General features: G+C 37.1%; 3 protein-coding genes across 11 annotated transcripts; 1 reads left to right on the top strand and 2 right to left on the bottom strand.

Annotated features, from left to right (window-relative positions):
* Positions 1–155: 155 nt before the first annotated feature.
* On the top strand, positions 156–2,139 carry rbfa (ribosome binding factor A). Its single transcript, XM_019078700.2, has 7 exons — positions 156–468; positions 550–580; positions 745–912; positions 1,171–1,283; positions 1,358–1,442; positions 1,524–1,600; positions 1,682–2,139. The coding sequence occupies exons 1-7, from the start codon at positions 257–259 to the stop codon at positions 2,055–2,057; spliced, it is 1,062 nt and encodes a 353-aa protein (XP_018934245.1). The 5' UTR covers positions 156–256; the 3' UTR covers positions 2,058–2,139.
* Positions 2,140–3,662: 1,523 nt separating this feature from the next.
* Positions 3,663–14,585, bottom strand: LOC109061598 (zinc finger protein ZFAT-like). Of its 4 annotated transcripts, XM_019078699.2 has the most exons (16): positions 12,666–12,981; positions 11,556–11,717; positions 10,937–11,200; positions 10,677–10,853; positions 10,443–10,596; positions 8,588–9,888; positions 8,097–8,329; positions 7,931–8,015; positions 7,704–7,853; positions 7,436–7,609; positions 6,932–7,020; positions 6,708–6,846; positions 6,454–6,578; positions 5,649–5,769; positions 5,420–5,568; positions 3,663–4,398 (listed from the first exon to the last, which is right to left on the bottom strand). In XM_019078699.2, exons 1-16 carry the CDS (start codon positions 12,682–12,684, stop codon positions 4,168–4,170), a joined length of 3,573 nt encoding a protein of 1,190 aa, XP_018934244.1. In that variant the 5' UTR covers positions 12,685–12,981; the 3' UTR covers positions 3,663–4,167. The 4 variants fall into 4 exon arrangements, with proteins under 4 accessions (XP_018934244.1, XP_018934242.1, XP_018934241.1 ...); XM_019078697.2 differs by lacking the exon at positions 12,666–12,981 and adding an exon at positions 14,446–14,585 and having other exon boundaries at positions 6,454–6,846; XM_019078696.2 differs by having other exon boundaries at positions 6,454–6,846.
* dync1i1 (dynein, cytoplasmic 1, intermediate chain 1) lies at positions 13,122–24,534 on the bottom strand. 6 transcript variants are annotated; one of them, XM_042741006.1, is made up of 18 exons: positions 24,364–24,534; positions 23,558–23,682; positions 23,348–23,462; positions 21,850–21,991; positions 21,117–21,122; positions 20,806–20,865; positions 20,294–20,409; positions 20,091–20,177; positions 19,826–19,988; positions 19,471–19,570; positions 18,555–18,680; positions 18,042–18,188; positions 17,638–17,751; positions 17,410–17,543; positions 17,117–17,261; positions 16,892–17,032; positions 15,674–15,799; positions 13,122–15,497 (listed from the first exon to the last, which is right to left on the bottom strand). In XM_042741006.1, the coding sequence occupies exons 2-18, from the start codon at positions 23,663–23,665 to the stop codon at positions 15,384–15,386; spliced, it is 1,944 nt and encodes a 647-aa protein (XP_042596940.1). In that variant the 5' UTR covers positions 23,666–23,682; positions 24,364–24,534; the 3' UTR covers positions 13,122–15,383. The 6 variants fall into 6 exon arrangements, with proteins under 6 accessions (XP_042596940.1, XP_042596942.1, XP_042596945.1 ...); XM_042741008.1 differs by having other exon boundaries at positions 21,850–21,940; positions 24,364–24,533; XM_042741011.1 differs by having other exon boundaries at positions 21,850–21,907; positions 24,364–24,533.
* Between the last annotated feature and the right edge of the window lie 54 nt (positions 24,535–24,588).

Below are 24,588 nucleotides of genomic sequence, written 5' to 3'. Positions count from 1 at the left end.
TGGGATTCACCTCTTAGCTAATTGTTTTAGTTAATGGCTTGCAACTTAAGACTTAAAAAAATCACTATAGAGAAAATTAAAAGAAATAATAATAATAAAAAAAAACTTCCTAAACCAAAACACATGAGAAGAGGCAATCTGTCTTGTCGTCGATCGACTCGATCTGGGTTCAATTACTTCAGCCTTCGCCCTCAGACAAATGTAGTCGATGATGCTAAAACTGTAGCGAGTGTAAGGATATACTAAGCTGGTGATCATGCTGGCTGTCAAAAGAGTCGTTTGCTCTAAAGAATGCACATTTAGTCAATATACGACTGCATTAACAAGCATGATCTATAAAATGACAGCACGACCGGAGACGCAGCGCTTGTCCAGGGCTGGTAACGTTATGCTGAAAGAAAGTAGTATCCATAGCTCAGCCTGTCTGTCTGGAGGCAATAAACTGATGAAGATGCTGGCCAAAAAGAAGTGAGTCTCGGGTTTGTATAATACATAAATAAAGTTACGCCAGTTTTGACTAAAGTTGCATGATATTATCGTTCTTTACAGGAAAAAGCAATGGTATGAATCTCCTCTGCAGGTAAGAATTCTAATATGTAAATATATATGAAATTCACTTATTGTCTTTTTCAGTACTGTATACTCTTTTAAAATAGAGAAAAATGTTAACAACTAAGCTGTGTTGACTCTGTTGTACGCATTAAAGCTGATTTACTGGTCTTTTACACACTTTGCCCTGTCCAGGCCTCTGCACTTAGTCAACCTGGCTTTCTGAAACCAACAAAGCGAAATAAAGAGGACAGTGTTCGTGTGAGGACTCTCAACATCATCATCTACAAAGCAGTGGTGGACTTACTGAGCTCCTACGAGGTCAACTCAGAGATCAGTGTCTACAATGTGCAGATTTCCAAAGTAGGATACGCTCTTCCTTCAAAATCCCTTACCATAATTAACTACATATATTCAACAATTAAAAAGATAGTATACCCAAAAATGAACCTTCTGTCATCACTCGTGCCATGACTTTTCTTTTCCTCTGCTGAATACAAAAGAAGATATTTTTTTTAATTATGTCCATTGTAAGGAGAAAAAAAAAAGTAGTTTTGGAAGGACATGAAAACTTTAGGTAAAAACATGTTTCTTCACAAATGCTGTCTTCTTGTCCACGCGGTTTCACTATCACCAGATTTCTCTGCTTGTCGAATATACTGGAAGACGAGTCTGTCAGCTGAGGAAGACAGCCATATTCAGCAGGCTTTAAATAAATGTGCTCCTCGTATACGGTATGTATTTTTCATGGTATATTTTGAAGTAGTTGAAAAAAGAATTCCATAATTTGGCTTATTTGATCTTTCAGGCACCTTCTGATCTCTCACCAAATCCTTGGCAATGTTCCACCTGTGGTTTTCATCAGAGATAAACAGTATGCTGCTGTCACTGAGGTAACAACGCTAGACTTTACACCGAGTTTACAGTGATAAAAGAGAACATCTTATATATATTATTTTTCTTTTTTAAATTAGATTGAAAACCTTCTCAAGAAAGCAGATTTTGGTCCAGATGAAGATAACATAAATCATTTATCCGCCAACGATGGCGGGTAAGAAGAATTTAGTTCTAATAAAAATAAATCGATTTTTTTTTTTTTAAATGAATTTCTAAATTGTTCAATCTTCCAAAGGGCCAGACTGCAGCTGATGGAATCTGAAGACAACAAAAGAGCCGTTTTGTTTGGTGTCGATCACGATGCTCTGCACAAACAGATCGAAGCCTATAAACGAGAGAAGGGGGCGGGAGACTCTCTCACACAGAGTCCTGCTGCTGGAGGACTAACACAAGAGCAGCTGGATATGCTAGCAGATATTAGGAAGCAGAAACTCATAGAGAAAAAGAAGAAAAAGTCCAAATGGATGAAGGATAATGATATCACTCCTAAGGATTTCCTGTTGTCCAGAAGCCTTCAAAAAGAGGACAAAGAGGAACAGGACGGTGATGAGGACAGCCTGGTGGATAGCCAGGTCACAGAGTTGATGGAAGAGGACAACAGGACACACTGAAATGAAATCACATCTTTTGGTCACTTGCAATATTGTATTGTATTGTTCAATAAAAATCTTCAAGCTTGGGAGTAGTAGTAAATGGGCTCCAATGTTTTTTGATTCCCAACATTCTTCAAAATATCTTTTGTGTTCAGCTGAATAAAGTTAGTCGTATACATTACCATTTAAAAGATTCTTTTATGAAGGAAATTCAAATGTTTATTCAGCAAGGATGCATTAAAATGATCAACAGTCATTTATGTTTCAAAACTTATTTCAAATAAATAATAATGATAAATGTTCTTGATCACCAAATCAGAATATAAGACACTGAAGACTACTCAATCACAATTCATAAAAGCCTGTCCCATCTGGAGCATCCTGACACATGTGTTAGGATGTTATTTGTGGACTTTACGTGTAGTTCTGTGTTTAATACAGCAGTGCCTCATAAACTTGTGAACAAGCTAAGCAACCTGGGATTAACCATCACACTGTTCATGGATTCTGGACTTTCTCTGATCATTTTTCATCTACTCTTACCTTGAACACAGGAGCACCACAGGGTTGTGTCCTCAGTCCAGCCCTTTTCACTTTATTTACACATGACTGTACACCCATCTACTCCTCTAACTCTATAATGAAGTTTGCCGACGACACCACTGTAGTGGGGTTGATATCAGGAAACGATGAAATGCACTATAATGAAGAGGTTCAACATCTGGTCAAGTGGTGTTCAGATAATGACCTAGTCCTAAACACCACAAAAACAAAGGAGATCGTTGTAGATTACAAGAAAACCAGGAAAACGATGCTTCCCCCTCTACATACATGGAGAGGAAGTTGAAAAGGTTAACAGCATCAAATTCCTGGGTCTGTATATCACAAACAAGCTAACATTGACTGTTAACGCTCACTGTCTAGAGAAGAAAGCTCAGTAGAGGCTTTTTTCCTGAGAAAGCTCAAGAAAGCTAAAGTACCTTCTCAGCTCTTAGTGAGGAGCACAGTAGAAAGCATTCTCGGCTAGTCGCCTTTATAAGAAGGCTAGCAACATCATCAAGAATTCAACTCATCCAGGCCACAGACTGTTTGAGCCCCTTCCTTCGGGAAAAAGATACAGGGTAATCAGAACATGCACAAACAGACTGAGGAACAGTTTTTTTTTCCAAGAGCCATAGCCTGTATCACAGCTCTTTCCTTTACATGCACAGACACAGCTGCCTTCCTGCTTCCAGTGCACTGAACACTTTACTGTTCAATGTTGGTCTCGCTGCACTGTATTGTTATGCACTATAATGCTATAATGCAGTTGGTCTCTGAGAGTTACCAAACAAATTTAATTTTTATTTTTATAATGACAAAGTTTCTAAAATAATGGCTGCTGAAAATTCAGCTTTTGTCATTACAGGAATACATTACATTTTAAAATATATTGAAATTAAATTATGTTTTTGATCAAATAAATGCAGCCTTGCTGAGCATTAGACATCTTTCAAAAATCTCAGCTATCATTAGAACTTCTAAACGCTAGTGTAAGTTGATGCTGTATTCGTAGACAGCTTTAACGTGAATTTAGTTTACTGGCAAAAAAAAAAAAAAAGTGTGTCAATAATACACAACACCACCCATTAAATAAAGTTTATTATTATGATAGCCATACACTGTATGGGAGTTTTATATAAAAAAAAAATTTGTGAAGGACAGAGTAACACAGTAACTCTGTTACATATATACTTACACTTGCAGGCAATGATAGTACATGAAAAAAAATTCTACATAATAAAGATCTAATTTCTAAAATAGATTCTGTGTTATGTGCAATTGGCTTTATCTACTGTGATAGGTCTCAAGATTTTTGCAAAGACTTAAAACCTTATTGCTTCTGCTGATTCCCCTAGTCAGGAAACATTGATTTTTTTTTGTAGCACAAGGATATGACTATTCACTGCTACTTTTCATTTCTGATTATTTACAGTTGTGCAAGATAGGTCCCTATAACCCATAAGTATGGCTGCAATAGTCTGTTCAAGACCTGACTGGAGTAACTATAGCAAAAGAACAAAACAAAACACTAGAATAGCATTTGAGCTGGCTAGCTAGTAGTTTTAAAACCCCATCTTACTATGCCCTATACTGTGGTGGTCTCCTCAGTTTGCACAGCCTCCTGAACTGCCTCCTGAACGTAGACTATGAACTGGGATGCGTCTTCTCCCTGTGTATACACTGTAACAGTTTTGATGCCCTCCATATCATCTGAAGAAACCACAAGATGGTGCTCTTCTCCCAGGCCCACTGTGGCCTGCTGCAGTGCATCCTGGATCATCATGGCATGGTTGGCCTGCGGCTCTTCCTCCTCCACCTAGGATGATGGGACAGAACATTCTTATTATTAGAGGATTCAAGCAGTTCTTCATGCTGCAAGACATGCTGTAACTTTCAGAGATCCAAAAGCACATTTATTGAAAATGTAACCACAAAAATGACCCACAAATGCCTGACGTCAGATAAATACATTAATACATGTCTCACACACCAATGATTCAAACTGGGTGGTTAATTAAACCCAGCATTAAAAACAAGCAGCTGAAGTTTATTATTAACATGGTCTCTGAACATTTCAGCTTTACATATATATAGGACCCAGTATTAGACTGTTTAATTGTAAGGGACAAAGAGAAAATGAAATTATGAATGTTTAGGTAAAAGTTTTGGTTAATATTGTAAGCAAACCTTGTACACTAATGTTCAAAATCTAAATATATATTTTCAATTTAATTTATTCCTTATTCAGAATATTCAGAATAAGTCTGAATTTTCATCAACCATTACTCCAGTGTCTTCAGTGTCACATGATCCTTCAGAAATCATTCTAGTATGCTGATTTGGTGCTCAAGAAACATTTCTTATTATTATCAATGTTAAAAACAGTTGTGTTTAATATTTTTATGAAAACCATAATTTTTTTCACAGGATACTTTGATGAACAGAAAGTTCAAAAGAAAAGCATTTAATTGAAATAAAAATGTTTTGTTATATAATACTTTTCTTTATTATCATTTTTGGTCAACATTCTTGCAGAATAATTTCATAAAAAATTAAACTTTTTAAAACCGTAGTATATGTTATGACCCTTTTAAATTCATACATATACGCTATAAATATTGAATAACAATTGAATGACTACGATTTGATTATAGGGAGTTACTAAAGTGTCCATAAAAGTGATACCAAACATAGCAAGCCAATAAACCTAACAATACATAAGCAATAATGATATAGCAGAGAGTGTAGATGATATATTGTGAACTCAGTAGATAAGTATGGGCAGCTTTCCAGAAGTAGAGATGTCCGTCAGTACACAAATATGCATATAACCGTACCTGCTCTACAACGGTAACTGTACCGGGAGCCATGGCAACCACAGAAGCCACAGCGCCATCATGATTCTCTGAGCCCAGTTCAATGATCTGCTGCAGGATGTTGACAGACGCCGGGTCTAGTCTGTCTCCCGCTGTGGCAGACACAACACCTGAACACAAACGGTGAGTTTAGATATGAACTTTACAGAAATGCAACAACTGCTCAAGAAATGAAGCAATTGTTTCTGACCATTTTGTGTGTTGAAGCGCAGGTCCTGCAGAGCTGATACAGCAGTCTCTGTTCCTTGCGGATCCTCAGTCTCAGCTATGTGAAGGTACTGCATGGCCGGCTCCTCCACTGACTCCACTACCTGAATGAACACACCCATGTTTAGTAGCTGAGAATATGTCATCGATTAAAGCAATTTAACAATCATGCACTGCTTTATCAGTAAGAAAATATATTATGAATGTCAGAGTCCAAGAAAAGAATAGGCTGGAGGAAACTTTAAAGTATTTTATTAATGATTATTATAAATTATTATTCACAAAAAAATGAAATTCTATTCCTCATGTTGTTCCAAACCCATAAGACTTTAGTTCATCTTTGAAACACAAATTAAGATATTTTTAATGAAACCTGAGTTTCTGTCCCTTCATTTAACATCCGGGGAATCCAAAAAGCTCATAAACCCATCATAAAATGAATCTATATAAATCAAACCGTTAAATCCAAGTCTTGTGAAGAGATATTTTTGGATCTTTTAAGTTTTCATTACCTGGACTGTCAATGGAGAGACAGAAACCCTCTCAGATTTTATTAAAAATATCTTAATTTAACCAAAGACTTATGGGTTTGTAGTGACATGAGGGTGAGTAAATGATGACAGATGTTTTATGTTTGGGTGAATTATAGGTTTACTATTAATATATTATTTATCACTAAATATTATTGTACAGCACTTTGGGTCAACTTCTATTGTTGTTTATGCATTATATAAATAAATATGACTTGTCTTTACTAAATGTAACATGTAATTATAATGGAGACTCACCTCCCACTGATTCAGACCCAGACTGTCAGTCTCCACCACTTTGAGACCATGTTTGCACTTTAGGTGTCTGTTCATTTCCCATTTAGTGCCATAAACGTAATTGCACACAGGACATTTGACTCCACCTGATAACACACACACACACACACACACACACTGATGCAGTTTGAGGCAACACTGTATGTCTAACAAAAAGCAACAATGTATATGTTGTACGGTTAAGGCTGGTTTCATTCTGGTGAGGAAGGACTTGCCTTGTTCTGTCACAGTTTCAGAACTGGACGCCCCTGTTCCAGCATTGATGTACTGAACGTTGGGATGTTTCTTATTATAGTGTCTTTTCAGGGAACCTGAAATGTTGCACGAGTAGTGGCAGTGCGCACAACGGAAAGGCTGTGAAAGGCAAAACACTGTGCTTTGGTGGTGGCTGTAGGACACATGACAACAGAAAACAAAAATATGTCTTTTGTGGTGTTACTTTGAAAGCTGCATGTTGCTCCATGTGACGAAGGAGATGCGGTCTCAGTGCAGCAGTGAAGTCACACTCAGTACATCTGAACTGCTTTCCTACAACAAAATAACATTTGATTTGATTTGCTGTGTATTAAGAAAAATACCACAGTATAAATAATCAAAGCCTCTGATATATTATCAATATCAGCATGAGTTTGTGCATAATTCATCAATGCACATTATACAAACAAATTATTTATTCAAATACTATATGGAAAAAGTTTACTTGATTAATAGTATATATTTTCTACAGAAACGCATCAGTGCACATGCGTGTTGTTTTTAATGTTAAAGCCATGTGAATAAAGGCTTTTAATCTAACAAGTAAACATTTTCCATGTTATTATTTTATTGTAATTGTGATCAAGTAAATGCATCCTTTTTAATCCAAAAATGAACCACCCTAAGCTTAGGTACACAAGTCCAAATAACACTGCATGCAGTGTTAAACACAAAGAAAGAGACTCACCGTCTGCTGTGTGCATGAGCTTATGACTTTTCAGAGTGCATTTAGACTTGAACTTTTTTCCACAGAGGTCACAAAGATGTGTTTTCTCAGTACTGTGTCTATTCATGTGAGCTTTGAGGTTGCTTTTACTTCTTGAGGCATAATCACATTGTGAGCATTTGTACGGTTTCAGCCCTGGAGACATCAAGAGAACAAAAGCAGTATACTGAGGTGGTTCATTTAAGTGCATACGTTTGACAACAAGTTTAAAAAAAGACATAAAACCCACCTTCATGAGCCCATATGTGCTGCTGAAGATCTGCCCCATTCCTTGTGAAGAAACAATCACAGTACGGGCATTTGGAGGCTCGTTTCCCGATCACTCCTTTCACATGTACACGTATTCCCAACGTTTCCGAGATGTGGTTCAGAGACACATCTGTACAGCAACAGCACATTCATTCGTTTAGGGATCTTGTGGGACATTTGAGAGTGTTTTGTTTTGTTTGTCCTTACCTGGATGGTTGCTTTTAATATGCTCTCTAACTTTGTCCTCAGGAACAGACTCTTGACACACTGGGCATGTAAAACTTCTCTTGACCTAAAGATGAGAAAGAAATATGTTCTGATGAAGAGGCAATTTCCCCTATATCTCAAGAATAAGCAGACTACAGACACTCACTATGTCCGAATGGGTTCTGAGATGAGCCTGAAGCTTGTATTTGTCAGGTGTACAGTAAAGGCATCCTTCGGAGGGACACTTCAGCAGGATGTCCGAATGTCTCTGGATCACATGCCTCTTCAGGCAGTTTTTAGTGATGGAGGAATAATTGCACTGAGAACAGTAATGGAGGTGCTCTTTCGTGTGAGTTCGCACATGTGTATTGTAGTGCACCTGATACCAGAAAAGCTTACCTGTTAAGGGAATATTACAAAGAGCTATAGAAGGACAGGAGTTGGAGATGCTATTTATCAAGGATGCCCAACCCTGGTTCTGGAGATCTACCGAGCTGCAGAGTTCATTTTCAAATTTGCTACATCACCAATCTGCAATTATCAACAGGCTCCTGAAGATCTTAATTAGCTGGTTCAGTTGTTTAATCAGAGCTGAGCTTTCTCCAGGAACAGGATTGTGCACTCTTGTATCATATTTTAGATATTAGATATGCATACCACAGTATTCACATTCAAGGTCTCCGTACACTTTCCGAATCCGTTCAAACACTTCCATGTTAAGCTGTCGTTTTTGCATCTGCTCTACAATCTGCTTGAAAGCTGATATCTCTTCTTGCTCTGAACCGACTAATTCCTCATCGGCGTTAGTTTGTGGAACAATCACGTCTTCCTTGGTTTGTGGAAATGTATCCTTTGATATTAACTGCTCAGAGTGCGTTTGTGCTTTTTCAGGTGTCAAAGGTGCAGGTCCTCCAGCAGGATTCTGATCTTCTGTCATACTGCACTCCGTTTTAATTGGATCGTCTTGAAGTTTTTGGGCATTTATCGCATCTTCACAGGCCATCTCTTGTGTTATTGTCTCATTCATACTGTCTGAAATGGGATTTTCATCCTTTGAGTTCTGTACAAGAAGGTCTGACTCCACCACTAAACTATCAGAGCACTGAGTCTGAAGGTCCTCTTGAGCCATGCAAGTGATTTCTGTGGTTAACAGCTCCTGGGCATTGAGCTGTGACAGCTCTTCTGTGATCTTAAGCTCATCCTGATTCAACATGTCCTTCTGAATGTCATCGCCTGGTTTAAGCAAGCAAAAGCTGGAATTGATGGAGTTTGCAAAAGCTGAGGGTTCATCTGATTCCGGGTGGAACTCTCTGAGATGTGACCTTAGTCGCACAGAGCTGACAAATTTTTCCTGGCAAATGGCACACACGTAGATGAAGGGATGCTTTCGGATGTGGGCTTGCAAGGCTGGGAATTTGGTTGAGCCGTGATCGCAGAGTTCGCAGCCGAAGGGTCTCTCCTTGCCATGAACCATCATGTGACGGTCGCGCTCAAGCTCGTTCTTGAACTTGCGGTTGCATATTTGACAGATGTACAGAAGCTGTCTCTTGCCCTCCCTGGTCTGGAGGCTGTACTCATTGTAGGAGTCCTGTACCTTCTTGTCGTTCATGTCATGAGTCTCGCGGATGTGTTTTAGAAGGTTCTTCACGTCCGAGTATTTCTTCTTGCAGAATCGGCAGTGCTGCTTGATCTTCTTGTGCACTCGCTCCACGTGCACTTTGAGGTGTCCTTTGCTGAGGCAATGAAATGAGCACAGCTCACAGCTGAATTTCTCCCCGGTGTGTTTCCGCATGTGAACGCTAAGATTGGCCTTTATAGCGCTGGCGTAGTCACACTGCGGGCACTTGAATGGTTTCTCATTTGTGTGGATTCTTAAGTGAGCCTGCAGTGAATGTTTGAACTTGAAGACTTTATTGCAGTATTCACATGTGAAGATTTTAAGCTGCGTCTGTCCTAACCTGCATCGAGAGATATGATTTGGTAATATCATTGTACCAAATCATTTCACAAGATCAGTACAAATGATCAGTACAAACTCATTTTATATGTCAAATTGCTTTAGTCAGGGTCTCTCATATTTTGACACAATGAATTTCATTTTTTTTTCTTTTACATAACTTCAGTTAAAAAAATGTTAGTGGCAGATTAAATAAATGAATAATAAGTAAATTAATTAATTAATCCATAGAAATAACATAAATAAAATGTCATGTCTAGCAATTACATAATTACATAATCTATATTTACTATAGAAATTTCTATGATTTTATAGGTAGATAGACAGATAGATAGAATACACAAAGAATACATAAACACTACTATAAAAATTTCCATGACTTTTTCCTAATTTCCTGATATATCCAAATTACTTCTATATCATTTGTCTTTTTTTCCCCTTCTAAAGTTTTATTGCTTCTAAATTAATGCAATGGCAGTATAATTACTACATTAATACTGTGTCCTTTGGTGCTAAATCTAAAATGTGGATGTGGATAAATCACGAAATATAAACCTGTTTGATTTGAGGGGTTCTTCATAAGCAGCTTGCTGAATGGCATATTCCTGGTATCCCCTTTTCACTGCTGCCTCCTGGGACCCTGCGTCTGCAACAGTCTGGGTGGACGGTTCAGCTGGAGCTGCTTCAATAGGAACTATCTTAGAGGCACCTGCAATAAAACAAAACTCACAGTTAGCTGAAATGCTTCCCTCAGCTATTAAAGCACCTGACATCACATGTACATCTCACCAGGCATGGCCTCGTGACTGGTAAGGACCACACTGATAATAGGGTTTTTGTTGCTGCTTGCTGATTCAGGGTCCTTTGCACTGGACAGCTTATCTGTCCGCATCACGCAAGCTTTCTTTGGTGTCCTCTCTTTCTCCTCCTCTTCATCACTGATTTTATTTGCATCAGTATTATTACCTGAGCAATAAAGTTGACAGGTGAAACGTGTGGCAGTTCAGAAAGCAGAAAGAGCTACAACATTAACCAGCATGAATTTGTACCATTGTACTCTATATCATCAGCGGCCTCTTTCAGTCCTACGAAGCAAATGTGTTTGGAGATTTGTCGCCTGTTGCTGAACACGCGATTGCATTTCTTGCACTCCAGATCACTGCCATCCGCCCTTGGCTCTTCAGCTACTGCCAGCGGCTGTATTTCTGTGGACTCTTTCTCCTGCTGATTGGGTGTATTTTTCAGGACCTTTTCTGGTTGGACTTTCTTAGTAGAGCCTTTTGGTCTTCCACGCTTTCTTTTCACAACAACTTCTGTATGATAAACAAGACATTCTTATTTTCCAATGCTTTTAAAATTATTATTATTATTTTTTTAAAACATAGGATTATGAAAATTAAGCTTAAATCAGCTTAAATTGTAACTTTAAGCTTAAATCAGCTTGACATGAAGAAGCTTTAGATGTATGAAGTTGTAATGTAAAAATCCTGCCTGAGGTATGTTCTCAGAATGGTGTTGTGTTTTTGGAAAACTTTTAATATATATAAACAGTGTGTTATTCAAATCAGCTTGACATTGTAATAGTCTGTCTCTAATTACATTATTTTCAGTGTTTCGGATCTTAATAATGCCCAATACAGGTTGATTTCTGAGTTCAAAGCTGCTTACCTGAACTCTGTGGCTCCTGAGTTGTTAAAGGCTTAAGTGCTATAATACAAGTGTCAGGATCACCTCCTTCATTGGAGTGAGTCTCATTAACATGAGACAGCAGCAATGGTTTACTGGGAGAGAACAAGTTGCATATTTTGCACATGAAGACTGAAGAAACGTCTGTGAATGTAAAAACAGCAGCTTAAGTCTTTATTCAGTTTATTATTTGTAAAAATGTGCCCAGGTGAATTTACAGTTAAGTTATAAAGTCTCTCCTGGCTTTTAATTTGCCAAGTACTAAGATTTATCATGTATCCTTCAAAAAGTAGCATACATACTACTATGCAGGTTATTATAGGAAAATTATATAAGGCTCTAAAGATATGTAATATCTAACTATATTTACTTATTATTTGTTTTCTACATGTAAATCATTTTGTTTACAATTTGTGAGTTTTAAAACCCTTCCCCCGCAGAATTCACTGGAGTAATAATTCAAAAGTATCAGGGAGCCCTTTCAAAATAAGAGCGTCTAATAATTTTCATTTCTAACACTTTTAAATCAGGAATATATTTATTAACACTGATATTAATATGCATATTGATTAGTAGTTGCAGTTTAGCTTCAGTTCATTACAACACTGTTAATTTATCTGCGATGGGGTTCTTCAAACAAGATGCAATAGATGGCATGCAATAATACAGTTCATAAACAAGTTACTAAACTGCACACAAAGACTGATTTTTCAAGAGCAAAGGCGTGTTGTATTACGTTTAATTATACTGTTAAACCCCCGGGTTTTTCCTAAAGGAACCCAATAATATTCCCTGACATCTCATTTTTGTAAACTCGCGACCAGTTTCGTGTTTTTCTCTGAGGCACTGGAAATGGTTTTCATTAAATAAGATGACGTTTATGCTCAAAGGGCTGGAAAATGTATTATTTCAACAAAGAACTGTAAACAGCGGACACAAAACTGAATTTATGTATAAAGCATCCTCTGGCAAAAGTAACTTTTGCTGGTGCAAGCCACTAGTTTTACCTAATTTATTTGTCTCCTTAGCGAATCGTCGGAACTAGCCGTTTCCTCGAAGCGCAGTTATCCTGAAAATCACGTTTTTGCTTACCTGCTTGCACTGGATCCATTCTTTTTAAATCAGCAATAGCTAAAACAGCCTCGAAAATGATTTAACCGTTGTTTGTATTGTCAGAGAGCAATTTAAATGCATTCGTTATACTTAAATTACTTCTGCAGAGGTTTCTGTCGAATCTGCGATAACAAATATGGCGGATGGATCTTCGTCTTCAAGCAAAAAAAAAAAAAAAGCATCTGTGTCGAAGCGCGCGCCACCTGCGGCCTGGAGCTCATTTTGCCCTACTCGGATTATCTTGGAGGTTAAACCTGCTGTGTTCTTGTAATCAGTAATGCGACATTCAGACATTTTTCCCTAATGTGAACTTAATGTTTAAACCCTTATCAAAATGACAGAGGTGTACATGTGCATTATATATTAGTATAGCAGCTCGACTCCTCAACAAGAACCTCAGTTAAATCAATAATTATTAATAACAATACACATTCATTTTATTAAAAAGTGTTTATTTGGGTAAATGATATTCACAATGAAGTAAAACAGAATAAAAACAGCTTAATTATTTTGTCCTTTCAGCATTCGTGTTTTTTCCTCTCAATCAAGTAAAGTGTCCTACATGCCAGAGGAGCTCCAGTCAGTCACAGCAAACACCCTCCCCCCAGCCTCGTCTGCAGATTACAGCTGAGTGTAGGATGTTTACAACGACTACACTGGAATATTAGCACAGAAAACATTACAGATGTCAAGAGATCCAGATGGCGCACGCGTAAACAAGTTAACATGTACATATAGTTGTTATTAAGTTATTATTAAGTTGCTACACAACATTTAGGACGCAATATTGTTTAATTAAACACACATATCAAGACGAAAGAACCGGACGATGGCAGCAAACATCCAACTGAAAGCTTGTTTTACGGATAGCACAGCTTCCAGTCGGGGATGTTTACAGGCATGAACAACCAGCATATAAAAACGACACACAAAGATGGAAAATAAACAGACAAACCAAGCGAAATAAGTATAGTTTAAGTGAATTCTTATATGGACACCACGGAAATGTTTGTGGTGAGTTTGCTGCCCCCTACAGTCCACCCGAGCAGTGAAAATACAGCAAAAGCCGAGTTGAAAGTTAAAGGTCCTCTCTCCTTCACGTCAATGACAAAGAGACCGCGATGAGGAATAAGACCTCGCAGATTTGAACAGACACACGATCTAATCACAGACGTTTAATGCAAATATGCTTGCGTCGATTAAGACACTATTTCCGTCTTCAACACAAAGTTATGAATTTAAAACAACACCTGGAAGTGCGGTCTCTACATATGAGCATCACCGTAAAAAAACAGCCCAGTGCGACCCGAGTTTGAGCGAAACAAAATAACAACAACAACAACAACAAAAAGACTCGTATTTGTAGACTGACATTGAGTCAACCTTGTTTTTTCTGCTTGGGAATACGAAAATCGGTCAGTTTTGAGACAGTCTCGAGCACAATCTACCGCACGTAACGAGTTGTAATAATAAGAAGAACTTGCACCAAGTAAGCTTGTGTTGCTATCAGCTACCAAGTTGGGTGAAGAGGAAGCAAACAGTCAAGCCTTAGCTGCACTGCATTTTACACTCACAAAAGCGATCTAAAGAGCCATCCAGCCGTTGGGTTTGTGTCTAATACTGAACTGAGAGTTAGCAAAAGTCATTCTGCTTCTACACGGAACAACACAGCACGGCTAACTAACGGTAGCTATGCTCTACAGCTTTGCTCCAATTTACAGAAAACTAGCATGGACTGTCCTTCCCGCCGCGCCAGTACCTCGTAACATATGGATATCCTGTTCAATTTAGACAAAGCACCGCCGTTCAAGCGATAACGCGATTAACCCAGTTTATTACTGTGATTCCTCCGGCTTTTGCTGCAAAAAAAAAAAAACCTTTAGTCTCCGCCATTCCGAGCCTGTTTCCTTCCGTCTCTGGCTTGTCTTTAGTTTGACCTTTAGTTACCCGACACTAATATTGACGTAATTGTCATGGTAACAGGATCCCGCCTTCTACGTGCGGCCGCGTGCGTCCATGAAAGTTGCTGATGATGGAGGAAAAAAAACCTGGATAACAAGGAATCTGTTGTCATTGTGATTAAAGATAAAAGGTTTAATGACACGAAAACATCATGGAGAAATATGACATTGACAGTCAAACTTTTTTTTTTTTATCACCCTCACTTTGGACAAATAACTGCTTAAATGAAGATTAAAACACGATTTGAGACTCAATGACCTTTATTGTAAGCTCACGCTTTACATTTGCTTTATGCTGCAGTTGGTATTAAATTATGCACACATACGACATAAAAGGAAAAAGAAAGTCACATTCATAGGTTTTGCTGTAATGTTTTACATAACGGTCAGTGTATCTCAGTATGACCTTGTACTTTAACATATATAAAATAAGCTGTAATTCAGGCACAGCTGTTTTGATCACACTGGCTCACTCTTTTATAGTCACTGCAAGCCCTGGATATATGTTAGATCAAGTCCATTCACTTGTGTGTGTGTTCTGGAATTAACTATTAGCATTGGAAGAGGAGTTATTGCTAATTGACACCCATGCTATAGATAGACTATTGTAGGGGGGAAAAATAGCTGTGATCACAGCATCGTGTATGTGTGATTCACTCACTTTATATCAAGCATCTGTGTTGACGTATCTTTACGTGTTTCTCACTGAATGTAAATGTGTCTGTGTGTGTATGTCTCAAGCAGGCAGCTCCAAAGCACCTTCTTCCTCTCCATCCCCTCGGTTTGCACGAATCTCCATGAGCGTACGGGCAAATTTGCTCCAGTCGTCTGTATGTGACACGGCTAACTGCTAAAATAGAGATACAACCAACTTCTGCGTCACATCTTCACGGTAGAGCACAATTAGTTATTTGCACATTGTTTGATCATTCTGTGTATTTGAATTTGAGTGCAAATATTTATAATTCATCCGAATATTAGAGAGTGAGACACATGTGATACACTACTCAATGTAGGTGTTGTTACCTCTCCCACATCATAGATCCAAACACAGCCCTCTGAATCACCCACGGCCACCTCTCTGCCCCCTGATGCCCATCTGACCCGGTTCAGGGCACATCCTCCCTCCACTGTCACACTTGCCGACGGCACCTGGTACACACAGAAAACTTGTTTTGGGAGCAGAAATATAACTGTAATAACATTGTGTGGCAACACAATTTAGCTGCTATCTAATGTAGATCAAGCACACAGATATCAATTAAAGCCAATTCATGCAAATATATTGGGTAAGATACCCTCTCATACACCACCTTTTTTCCATGACTACAGATGTCACTCACATCTCAACACATTTATTCAGTGGTTATGTTCTTATTTTTGATTTGTCATGTGCACATATTAGATTTATTGTTTGAGGTTAAATGATATAATTATTTTCATTGGGTAATTGTGATCTATGAATTAATTTCATGTTGGATATTACAAGTTTTAGTGTACTTTGTTATTGGAGGATTTGTGGACATAGTAATTAATATAGATTTGTACTGTAACAATTATTGTTTTTCCAATTATTGAGTCCCAGTTGCATGTTTTGTTGATGTTTTATTATTTAATGTAATTATTACGATAACTCATGTTATTATTTAATTATAACATGAATTTTGAGTGGATCGTTTAATCTGAATTTATAGTTTATTGCTATTATGACATCCTTTTAATTATGAAATGGCCTGTGTATAATACAAAAAGTATATAGTGTATCACTCTGACTGAAATTCTTTTTTTTTAAATTTGATTTGTCATTATTCAATTAAAAAATACATTGCACTGAATCAAATTGCTTTTACAATAGTGTATAAAATTTCTGGGTCAGTAAGATTTGTTATACTTTTATTCTGCAAGGATGCATTGCATTTATCACAAGTGACAGTAAGACTTTCTTTCCATCAAAAATTCCTGAAAAAGTATCATGGTTCCAATGTATATATTATTTAATTTAATATGAATATTTTACATTAATGACACCTTTTTGGGGAAAAAAAACATTAAAAATAATATCAGATGACATATTCTGCAAGAATCAGATGACATCTGGGATAAATTTAACCCAGGGGTTTCTTGCCCCAAGTAGGGGGTCCTCCTATCCTAATATTAATTAAAGTATGAAATGAATGTTCTTCTTATATAATACAGAAGACAGATAACTGAGTAAAGAATGTAATGAGCTGCGGTGCCCCTGACCTCTGTGTAGTTGTTGAGATTCCAGAGGTCCAGACGACCATTGCCATCCACTGTAGCAAAGAGCGCTGGATGCACTGGAGACCACATGACATCATAAACATAGTCTGCATTGTCTTCAAAGGAATACAGGGGCTTGTTATGCTGTCAGAGAGATGGAATAGTTATGTAATGCTACATGATCAAAATACATATCGAGCAAGACATAAATTCCAAAACAACTCTTACCTTGGTTGACCACAGTTTGACCGTCCAGTCAAATGAGGAAGTGGTAAAGAGGTGGGAGAAGTCGACTGGACCCACAGCGTTATGGCAGCTGATTCCAGTCACAGGACCCTGATGCCCATCAAACATTTCACCAATACCAGCCTTACTGCATGGGACGAGTTAAGCAGGTTCAAGTTAATAGTAAAGTTGTTTTTCATTAAGAGTTTTTAATATACACAGATATCATTTAAAGAATACTTGACCCAAATATGAAAATCCTGCTATTAATATGTTATGCTGCATGAACGACCGACCTTCCATGGCGGGATGCTGTGTAAACGGTGCCCTCCTCACTTCCTACCACATAGTTATTCACATCACTTGCAGGGAAGGCCATACAAGTGACGGCCACCGGCTTTGACTTGTTGTAGATAAGCTCCATACTCTCCTGTGAGTAACAACAGATATATAATGTATTGTTTAATATCAGTCAGATCTCAAATGACAATAATTCAATCTGTCTAAATGTGTTATCTGGGCACCTGAGGCTGCGAGAGCATGTCCAGACTCCAGGAGCACATCTTGCCATCTGTGGATACTGTGATCAAGTTATTGGCGTTTTGCGTTCCGACCACATTCACACAGTATACAGGATGCTGCAAAAAACATGTGACAGTTTTGTCATCTATATTCTTTTAAGAATATTTTTTCCAAGACTAATAAGGGATTGTTTTGCCACACAATTAAAAACAGAGTCTTTAATTCTCATAAGATGCGTTTTGCAAAGTCTCTCAGGAATATCTTGAGGTTGAGTGCAGCTCTTCAGTTTCTGGGTCACCTCAGTGACCTGGCAACATTAGTGTTTTCAGCTCAGATTTTTAACCGTTAAACTGCCAACACACTGCATTCTGTTTTTAAACATTTTATCTGTGATTGATGGTCTTACAGTGTGTGCAGTTGCAGACAAGGGCGTCCGTTGCACTGGGGTCCTCCTGTGACTTCGGTTGTCCCACAGTGCTATCTGTCCTGAGTAAGTGCCGCCAATCACCAAGTTGGGATGAAACTGAGCAAAGCCAACTGACATCACTGAGGACTACAAGGGAAAACCATAAAATGCAGTATTGGTTGACATCAGCTTGCCCTCCATCAAGATCGATTTGAACAATGCGAGCATACAGACGATGAGCTGAGCAATGGGAGTTAATTTATAAGTGACATCAGTGCAAACAGAGAATGACGTGCATTAGTGAAGCAGACAACATTTGAGAGTTTAGCTCTATTGTTTGTGTATTTTAATAGAAACTCAATTTCGATTCAGGCTTTTTCATTAGAAGTTGATTACTCAAACGCATGCTCAGTATATAATTAAAAATAGTATTACAGTATATTGAAATGCTGCTGAAAGGAACAACATTCAGGCATTGAGGGTTATTTAATAGGAAGCAATGGGAATTCGAACCTGACAGTGGAATATGTATTCAGGGGTCGTCTTCTTATACTTCATATTCCAGACCAGCACAACTCCATCTGGCTCATGAGGTGCATCCTCATTAGTGTTGTATGAGGCCACTAGCAATTCAGGATACTGCAAATAGAATAACAGACTGAATACAATGTGCTACATGTCAATTTCATTATACATATTGTGGATATGATATCATGGACCTATGCAATAAAGTCACTCTGGTTCTGAGGTTGTTTTATTTGTGAGTAACACATTTGCATTAAGCATGCTTATATTCAGTGCTGGCTAGATTACTTGCAAATTGGAGTCTGTTACCGAATAAAGATTGCATGACAAAAACTGTAGTTAATGAAATCTGTTGGATTACAGATATTAGACAATGTATTCTGACTAATTTTTACTTACTGTAAGATTGTTTTTTTTTTTGGATCTAACACATTTATCACATAGATTTGAATGGGATTGCTACGTATAAAAACAGAGAGAATGAAAATATGTTACAATCTTTGCTATCATCATGAAGTGCATTAAACATCAAACTGGGGTTTGTGAAAGAACTGCAGGGGTTTTGTGAGCTTGTGATAAGTTAATAATTATTATGAAATCATAAAAATGTCAAATTAAAATAAATAAATAATTCCACAAAATTGAAAGATTCTCAATGTGTACAAGAGGTGAAGATTTTTAGAATGAAAATTTTTAAAGAGAAAAAAAATAAGAATTAGGGTGAATCAATAAATGATTAATAATTACCCACCACTGTGTGAATAATATGTAATCATGTCATCCATAAAAGTAACTGTAATCTGTTTATAAGCATCGTACTGGAGTCTGATTATGTAATCCAGATTACAAATAATCAGTTACTAACCAGCACTGCCTATATTAATGCAGTTTATTAATAAAGTACCTGTGGTGACCAATCCAAGGAAGTGACGACTCGATGTTTGGACCAATGCTCATCATAGAAATGTCGATTAAAAGACAAGTTTGATCCGGCTTGCATGTCCCTGATAAAAAAACAAACCTTTGCATTCTGATACAACCATCCAAAGCAAATTACAGTAAGTTTCCCAGGAGTCACTTGAGGTTGAGTGCAACTCTTGAGTTTCTGGGTCACCTCCTTAACCCTGATTTCAAACCATTAAGCGATCATCATCCTACATTAGGTTAAACAAACCTGTCTAGTACCATCAAATGAATAACTTTTCTGTAATCATGTGGGACTCTGTGTGTGTTTGACTGTTACATAAGCCTCGGCTGACCCTTCTTTGTCCTCCATATCTCGCCCACTGTAGTCAAAGAAGATGTCCGTATCCTCGGCCAGCACACGCTCCATTACACTGATGCTTCGGTCGAAGAAAAACAGGAAATCCTCTGAATGAATAATCTGCTCTTTCTCCTCGTTGGTCAGTTCTCTAGGTTGATCTAAGGCACACATATTCATACAGCTCTGTATAGATGTTATACTTCTTTTAAAAATTGTATTATTATTATTATTTATTTTTTTTAAACTGTGATTCTTCTTGCCTTCTTCGGCCTCCTGAGCATTCTCCTCCTCCAGCTGCTGTGGCACAGGTTCAGCTTTGGTCACTGAAAGCTCCTCATCCTCCTCCTCTGTGGAAAACAGTCGTTGGAAATTTTAAGCAGCGAGGCATTTGTTTCATGGGTAAAGCCACTATTAAGTTGTATATCCATATTAATTATTAAATAGAGATAAAACAGCTCTTTACCTTCAGGCTGATCAGATGCCACAGGAGTCTGTGTCTCTTTAGAGTATGTCACCTGTTCTTTTGGCATGAAATCAATCTGAACAATTTTTGATGCACCAAGCCTTTGCATCCTGCACCTAAGAAAGCAAGCCCAAACTATTTTAATGTGTTGTTTTCATTTTGTTTGTTTGTTTGCCTTGGACCTGTAAGCATTTACCTACCCTCAAGTTGTGAGCGTCTTTCTTCTGTTGAACAATAAGATATTTTAAAGAAAGTGGGCAACCAAACCTCACTGACTTCCACATGTACGGAAAAAAATCTATGGAAGTCAATGGGGACCAGAAACTGTTTAGTTAACCACACTCTTTAAAATATCTTCTTTTATGTTCATCAGAAGAAACAAATTTATTTAGGTTTCTAACATCTTGAGGGTGAGTAAATGGCAGAATTTTCTGTTATATTTCTCTGTTGACACTCAATGTTTTCTGTATCATGTTTAATAATGAGAACGAAATTTGAGGTGGGAGTCTCACCCATGAACCGAATCTGCAAGAAGTTGAAGAGCTGAGGGGTCGGTGTCCCACTGTAACGTCCTAGAGAGGTCAGAAGAATACATCATATAATGGTTAGGAGGCATGAGACTAAGAGCATGCATGATTAGGCCCTGCAGCTTCACCCTCTTTCATGCATGATTACACGAGATAACACGCTGTCTCTTAGATGAGATCACATATAGACTGTGGCATCATACTCTAAACCAGCTACAACAAAACCACATCCACTGATGGGTGATGCATCAACAAATGCAAGGACCTAACAATGAATAGTCAATAGTTCTCCTTACCGATATCTGATGTCCCCAACAAAAGATGTAGGGAAAAGGAAAAACATTAGACTTAGTCTCAAGGTGATTACAGAAATAAAATAATAATAATAATAATAAAATAGCTTAAAACTTGCATGAATCATGTCAGTTTTGACTTAAGAAACAATGCACAACTATCCTAAAATAAATCATATTATCCATCAAATAATTTTCTCATAAAATATTTAATTCCCCTAAATAATGCATAAAATAAATTATAATGCATAATATTAATTAAACTGCTATTGTGAGAGACCCTCTTCTTAAAATATGAAAGCAGTTAAATATACTACATAAAGAGCCAAATATACTGTGTGAAGAAAAAACATGATATGCAAAATGAATACAAATAAAATCTAATTTTATTCAAATAAATACTGAAATTAAAATAAATAAAGAAATAATGAATATTTGTATTGGTGTATTTTTTTCAGGTCATTGTTATAATATGGTTTGATAAATCTGAAGAGAAATTCACAATTCATATATTTTTTTTTTTTTTCCTGAATGTTACTAAATTTTTTCTCCTCAAATTTGCCACAGACCTCCTAGAACATTTGTAGAATTCAGTTTGAAAACTCCTGCATTAAAACACTCCTCCATATACATTCATATATCAGCGAATATAAAAATATTTCAAAATGGATTAAAGATTATCTATACAGTATATAGTTTGGTGTACAAACAGCAAATACCCATGCAGATTTCATACCTTCCCACTGTTCCTCCATCTATGGACTCCTGACTTCCAGTTTCACTGGGTGGGCTCACTGATTGCGAAGAGGGAGACATAGGGGTTGGGACTAAATAATGAAAATAACAGGTATCCCATGTTAAAAGCTGCAGTGGCTGCACTGATGGCCAGCAGTGGCAGACACAGGCAAATCAAAATGAACAGAATGGATTGAAATGGTCAAATCAAAGAAAAAAAATCCAAAAGGAAAAACAACAGGAGAGATTGTCAAGCGAATTTCACTTCTCTCTATGATGTTAAAAATTTGATACAATCTTTTAATCATCTCATCTAATTATATGATTACAATTTTACAGCAAATACCACCTTATAAATCTAACTGAGCTTGAGTCAAGTCTGCTTCAAGTACAGCCAAAGTGTAAATGGCATGAGTTCAATAAACTGTAAATAAAATACTGTAACATCTTTATATTCATATAGTTCAAAGTGTAGTAATTGTTTTAGGGATGAATCCATGACCTAACTTATATATAAATCTGAAATTACCTAAAATCTGATCGGATTTACATCTAGCAAAAAAATTGTGAGAGGTCACAAGACATTCAAGCAAAGAAGATCAAAAAAAAAAAAAAAAAAAAAAAAAAAACTGGACGCAAATACAGGCTGAAGCGACATGCCCTTTAAACCAGCACAAATTGGTCTAACATGAACCATACTCTTGTGAAAAAGATGTGTGCTTTTGAAAAAAAACTGCATTTGATAATATTAACTGCAACTGATAATATAAATAAAAACTGCCCCTTACATATACTTATAAGTATAATAACCCACTTAAAAGATGCACTAATTATGCTTCAAAGTACACATATATTGATGTGTTGACTAATGTACTAAAATGCAAAGTACTTGATTAATTATAACTGTAGTGTTATTTGATATTATATTTCAAGTTAATATATGTTAAATGTACTAAACTGCAAGATCACAATTGCAAATACATAATATACAAATTTCAAAAGAAGTTGATTTTAGATTACTATAAAAGCTTGTCAATGCATTCAGCAGACACTAAAAAGTCATTTTAAAGACACTAGAAGTAATTATGAAACTACATGTAAAAAGTTTTGCTTAAGTGGTTTACAAAGCACTCAGCTTAGCTAAGTTCAGCTAATTGCATTCATTATAAATTTAAACTATAATATACGTATATTTTATTTAATTACAGTTAACTTAATTCAGTGTCCAAAACAATACATTGTAGCAATACTCAAATATAATCGCTAAGTATATTAAGTATACTCTTTTTAAAACTATACTGTAGGCCTATTCTTTTTCACAAGGTTAGGGGAAGCCCTGGTATAGCACTACAGACTGCCGAGTGAGATTTTGCATTATTAAATACTTTTGCTGATTCCTTTTCTCATTTCATTCAAGCAGGTGGCATGCACATTCATAAAGATGCATCTCACTCATATTATGCGCATGCACAGACAGCTGTATGTTCAGTATCACATACCTAAAGGTGGTTCTGGTGAAATTCCAATGCTCTGCAGGAGCGCCTCTGTCTCTCTTCTCTTTCTGTCCAGGTCCGAGTCCTCTGACACATTCTCGGCCCTCTGAAGCATCTCAGACTGCATCACAGGTCAATCATTGAGCGCCACTTAAGAAATATTTACAGGTGATAAAATGATAAATGGCTATTATATCGAACAAAAACAGCAACTACCTCTTTTTTCTTTCTCTCTTCCTCCTTTCTTTTTTTCTCCTCTCGAATCTGGGCTAAGCGCTGCTTTTTGCGCTCAAGCTCAGCTTTCAGGTCACTTCTATCAGCCATCTTCTGTGTCGTTCAATCTATGTATAGTATGAACAATTTTAGTTTTCATTTTAGGACTCGTGCATGAACGTTGTCATGTCTTAACATACATTAACTCTGCCACACAAACTTTCGACAGAGAGAGACACATTAGAGACCATCTGTCATTTTGTAAAGGTATGTTCTGTGTCTACATTATGCATTTGGCTGAAGTTAAATACATCCAGCTTAATTGTAACATTAACTGAGAAGATCAGCCTTTGTAGAGCACCATTAGTCTAATGGACAGACACATATTGTGTCTGAATTAACACTAAATACCATATAAATTGACAAATTTTGGATTTATTTTAAAGCAAACTAACTGCAACAATACATCTGTAATATATTAACAAATTAGCAAATGAATTCAAACTAAAATACGTAATCTACACTTGTTTGTAAATCTGTTTGGTGAACCTCCTACACTTAGAATAAAAAATGGATGTGGAAAATTACATTATAATAGATTGCATACTATCCTTAAATTCTGCAATGAGAATTTAGTGATTGCGGTCCATAAATACACTACCGACAAGAGATAAAAACAGAAAAACACATAGGCAAGTAAACTAAAAACAATATCTTGTTCATTCACAAAAGGGTGTCGTTGCATTTCAATGAATCCGCGACAAAGCCTGTTGTAAGCTATATGATATAACGTAATAATTGAACTATACCGTCTTTTTTATTTCGACCCAACAAGGACAAAGTCTGCTGCGCTTTATCGCGTAAAAACTGAAATAAGAGGCTATAAATCTACACATGAGCATCAACAGCTAAACGAATACACAAAGCATCAGCAGTTCACTTCAGTCTCATCAGCACCCAAAGCCGGAAGTGGTCAATGCCGCCGCTACGTCATCAACACCTCCCAGCAACAGCGGTTTCGTCGTCGTCAGAAA

The sequence above is a fragment of the Cyprinus carpio genome, chromosome B16 (genome assembly GCF_018340385.1).
Source record: "Cyprinus carpio isolate SPL01 chromosome B16, ASM1834038v1, whole genome shotgun sequence".
Classification (NCBI taxonomy): domain Eukaryota; kingdom Metazoa; phylum Chordata; class Actinopteri; order Cypriniformes; family Cyprinidae; genus Cyprinus; species Cyprinus carpio.
The sequence above is the reverse complement of the archived record's forward strand: the minus strand, read 5'-3'. Positions and strand labels throughout refer to the sequence as shown.

Excerpts from the sequence above, each read along its gene's own strand:
- rbfa (XM_019078700.2), top strand. The coding sequence starts at position 257 with ATGCTGGCTGTCAAAAGAGTCGTTTGCTCTAAAGAATGCACATTTAGT. Across the intron at positions 469-549 it reads AAGATGCTGGCCAAAAAGAA|GAAAAAGCAATGGTATGAAT; the intron begins GTGAGTCTCGGG and ends CGTTCTTTACAG. Across the intron at positions 581-744 it reads GGTATGAATCTCCTCTGCAG|GCCTCTGCACTTAGTCAACC; the intron begins GTAAGAATTCTA and ends TGCCCTGTCCAG.
- dync1i1 (XM_042741006.1), bottom strand. The coding sequence starts at position 23,665 with ATGGCTGATAGAAGTGACCTGAAAGCTGAGCTTGAGCGCAAAAAGCAG. Across the intron at positions 20,178-20,293 it reads GGCATCTGATCAGCCTGAAG|AGGAGGAGGATGAGGAGCTT; the intron begins GTAAAGAGCTGT and ends TGTTTTCCACAG. Across the intron at positions 18,681-19,470 it reads CCTTGGATTGGTCACCACAG|TATCCTGAATTGCTAGTGGC; the intron begins GTACTTTATTAA and ends TTCTATTTGCAG.
- LOC109061598 (XM_019078696.2), bottom strand. Across the intron at positions 8,330-8,587 it reads CCTTGAATGTGAATACTGTG|GTAAGCTTTTCTGGTATCAG; the intron begins GTATGCATATCT and ends TTCCCTTAACAG. Across the intron at positions 6,847-6,931 it reads AGCAACATGCAGCTTTCAAA|CCTTTCCGTTGTGCGCACTG; the intron begins GTAACACCACAA and ends TGCCTTTCACAG.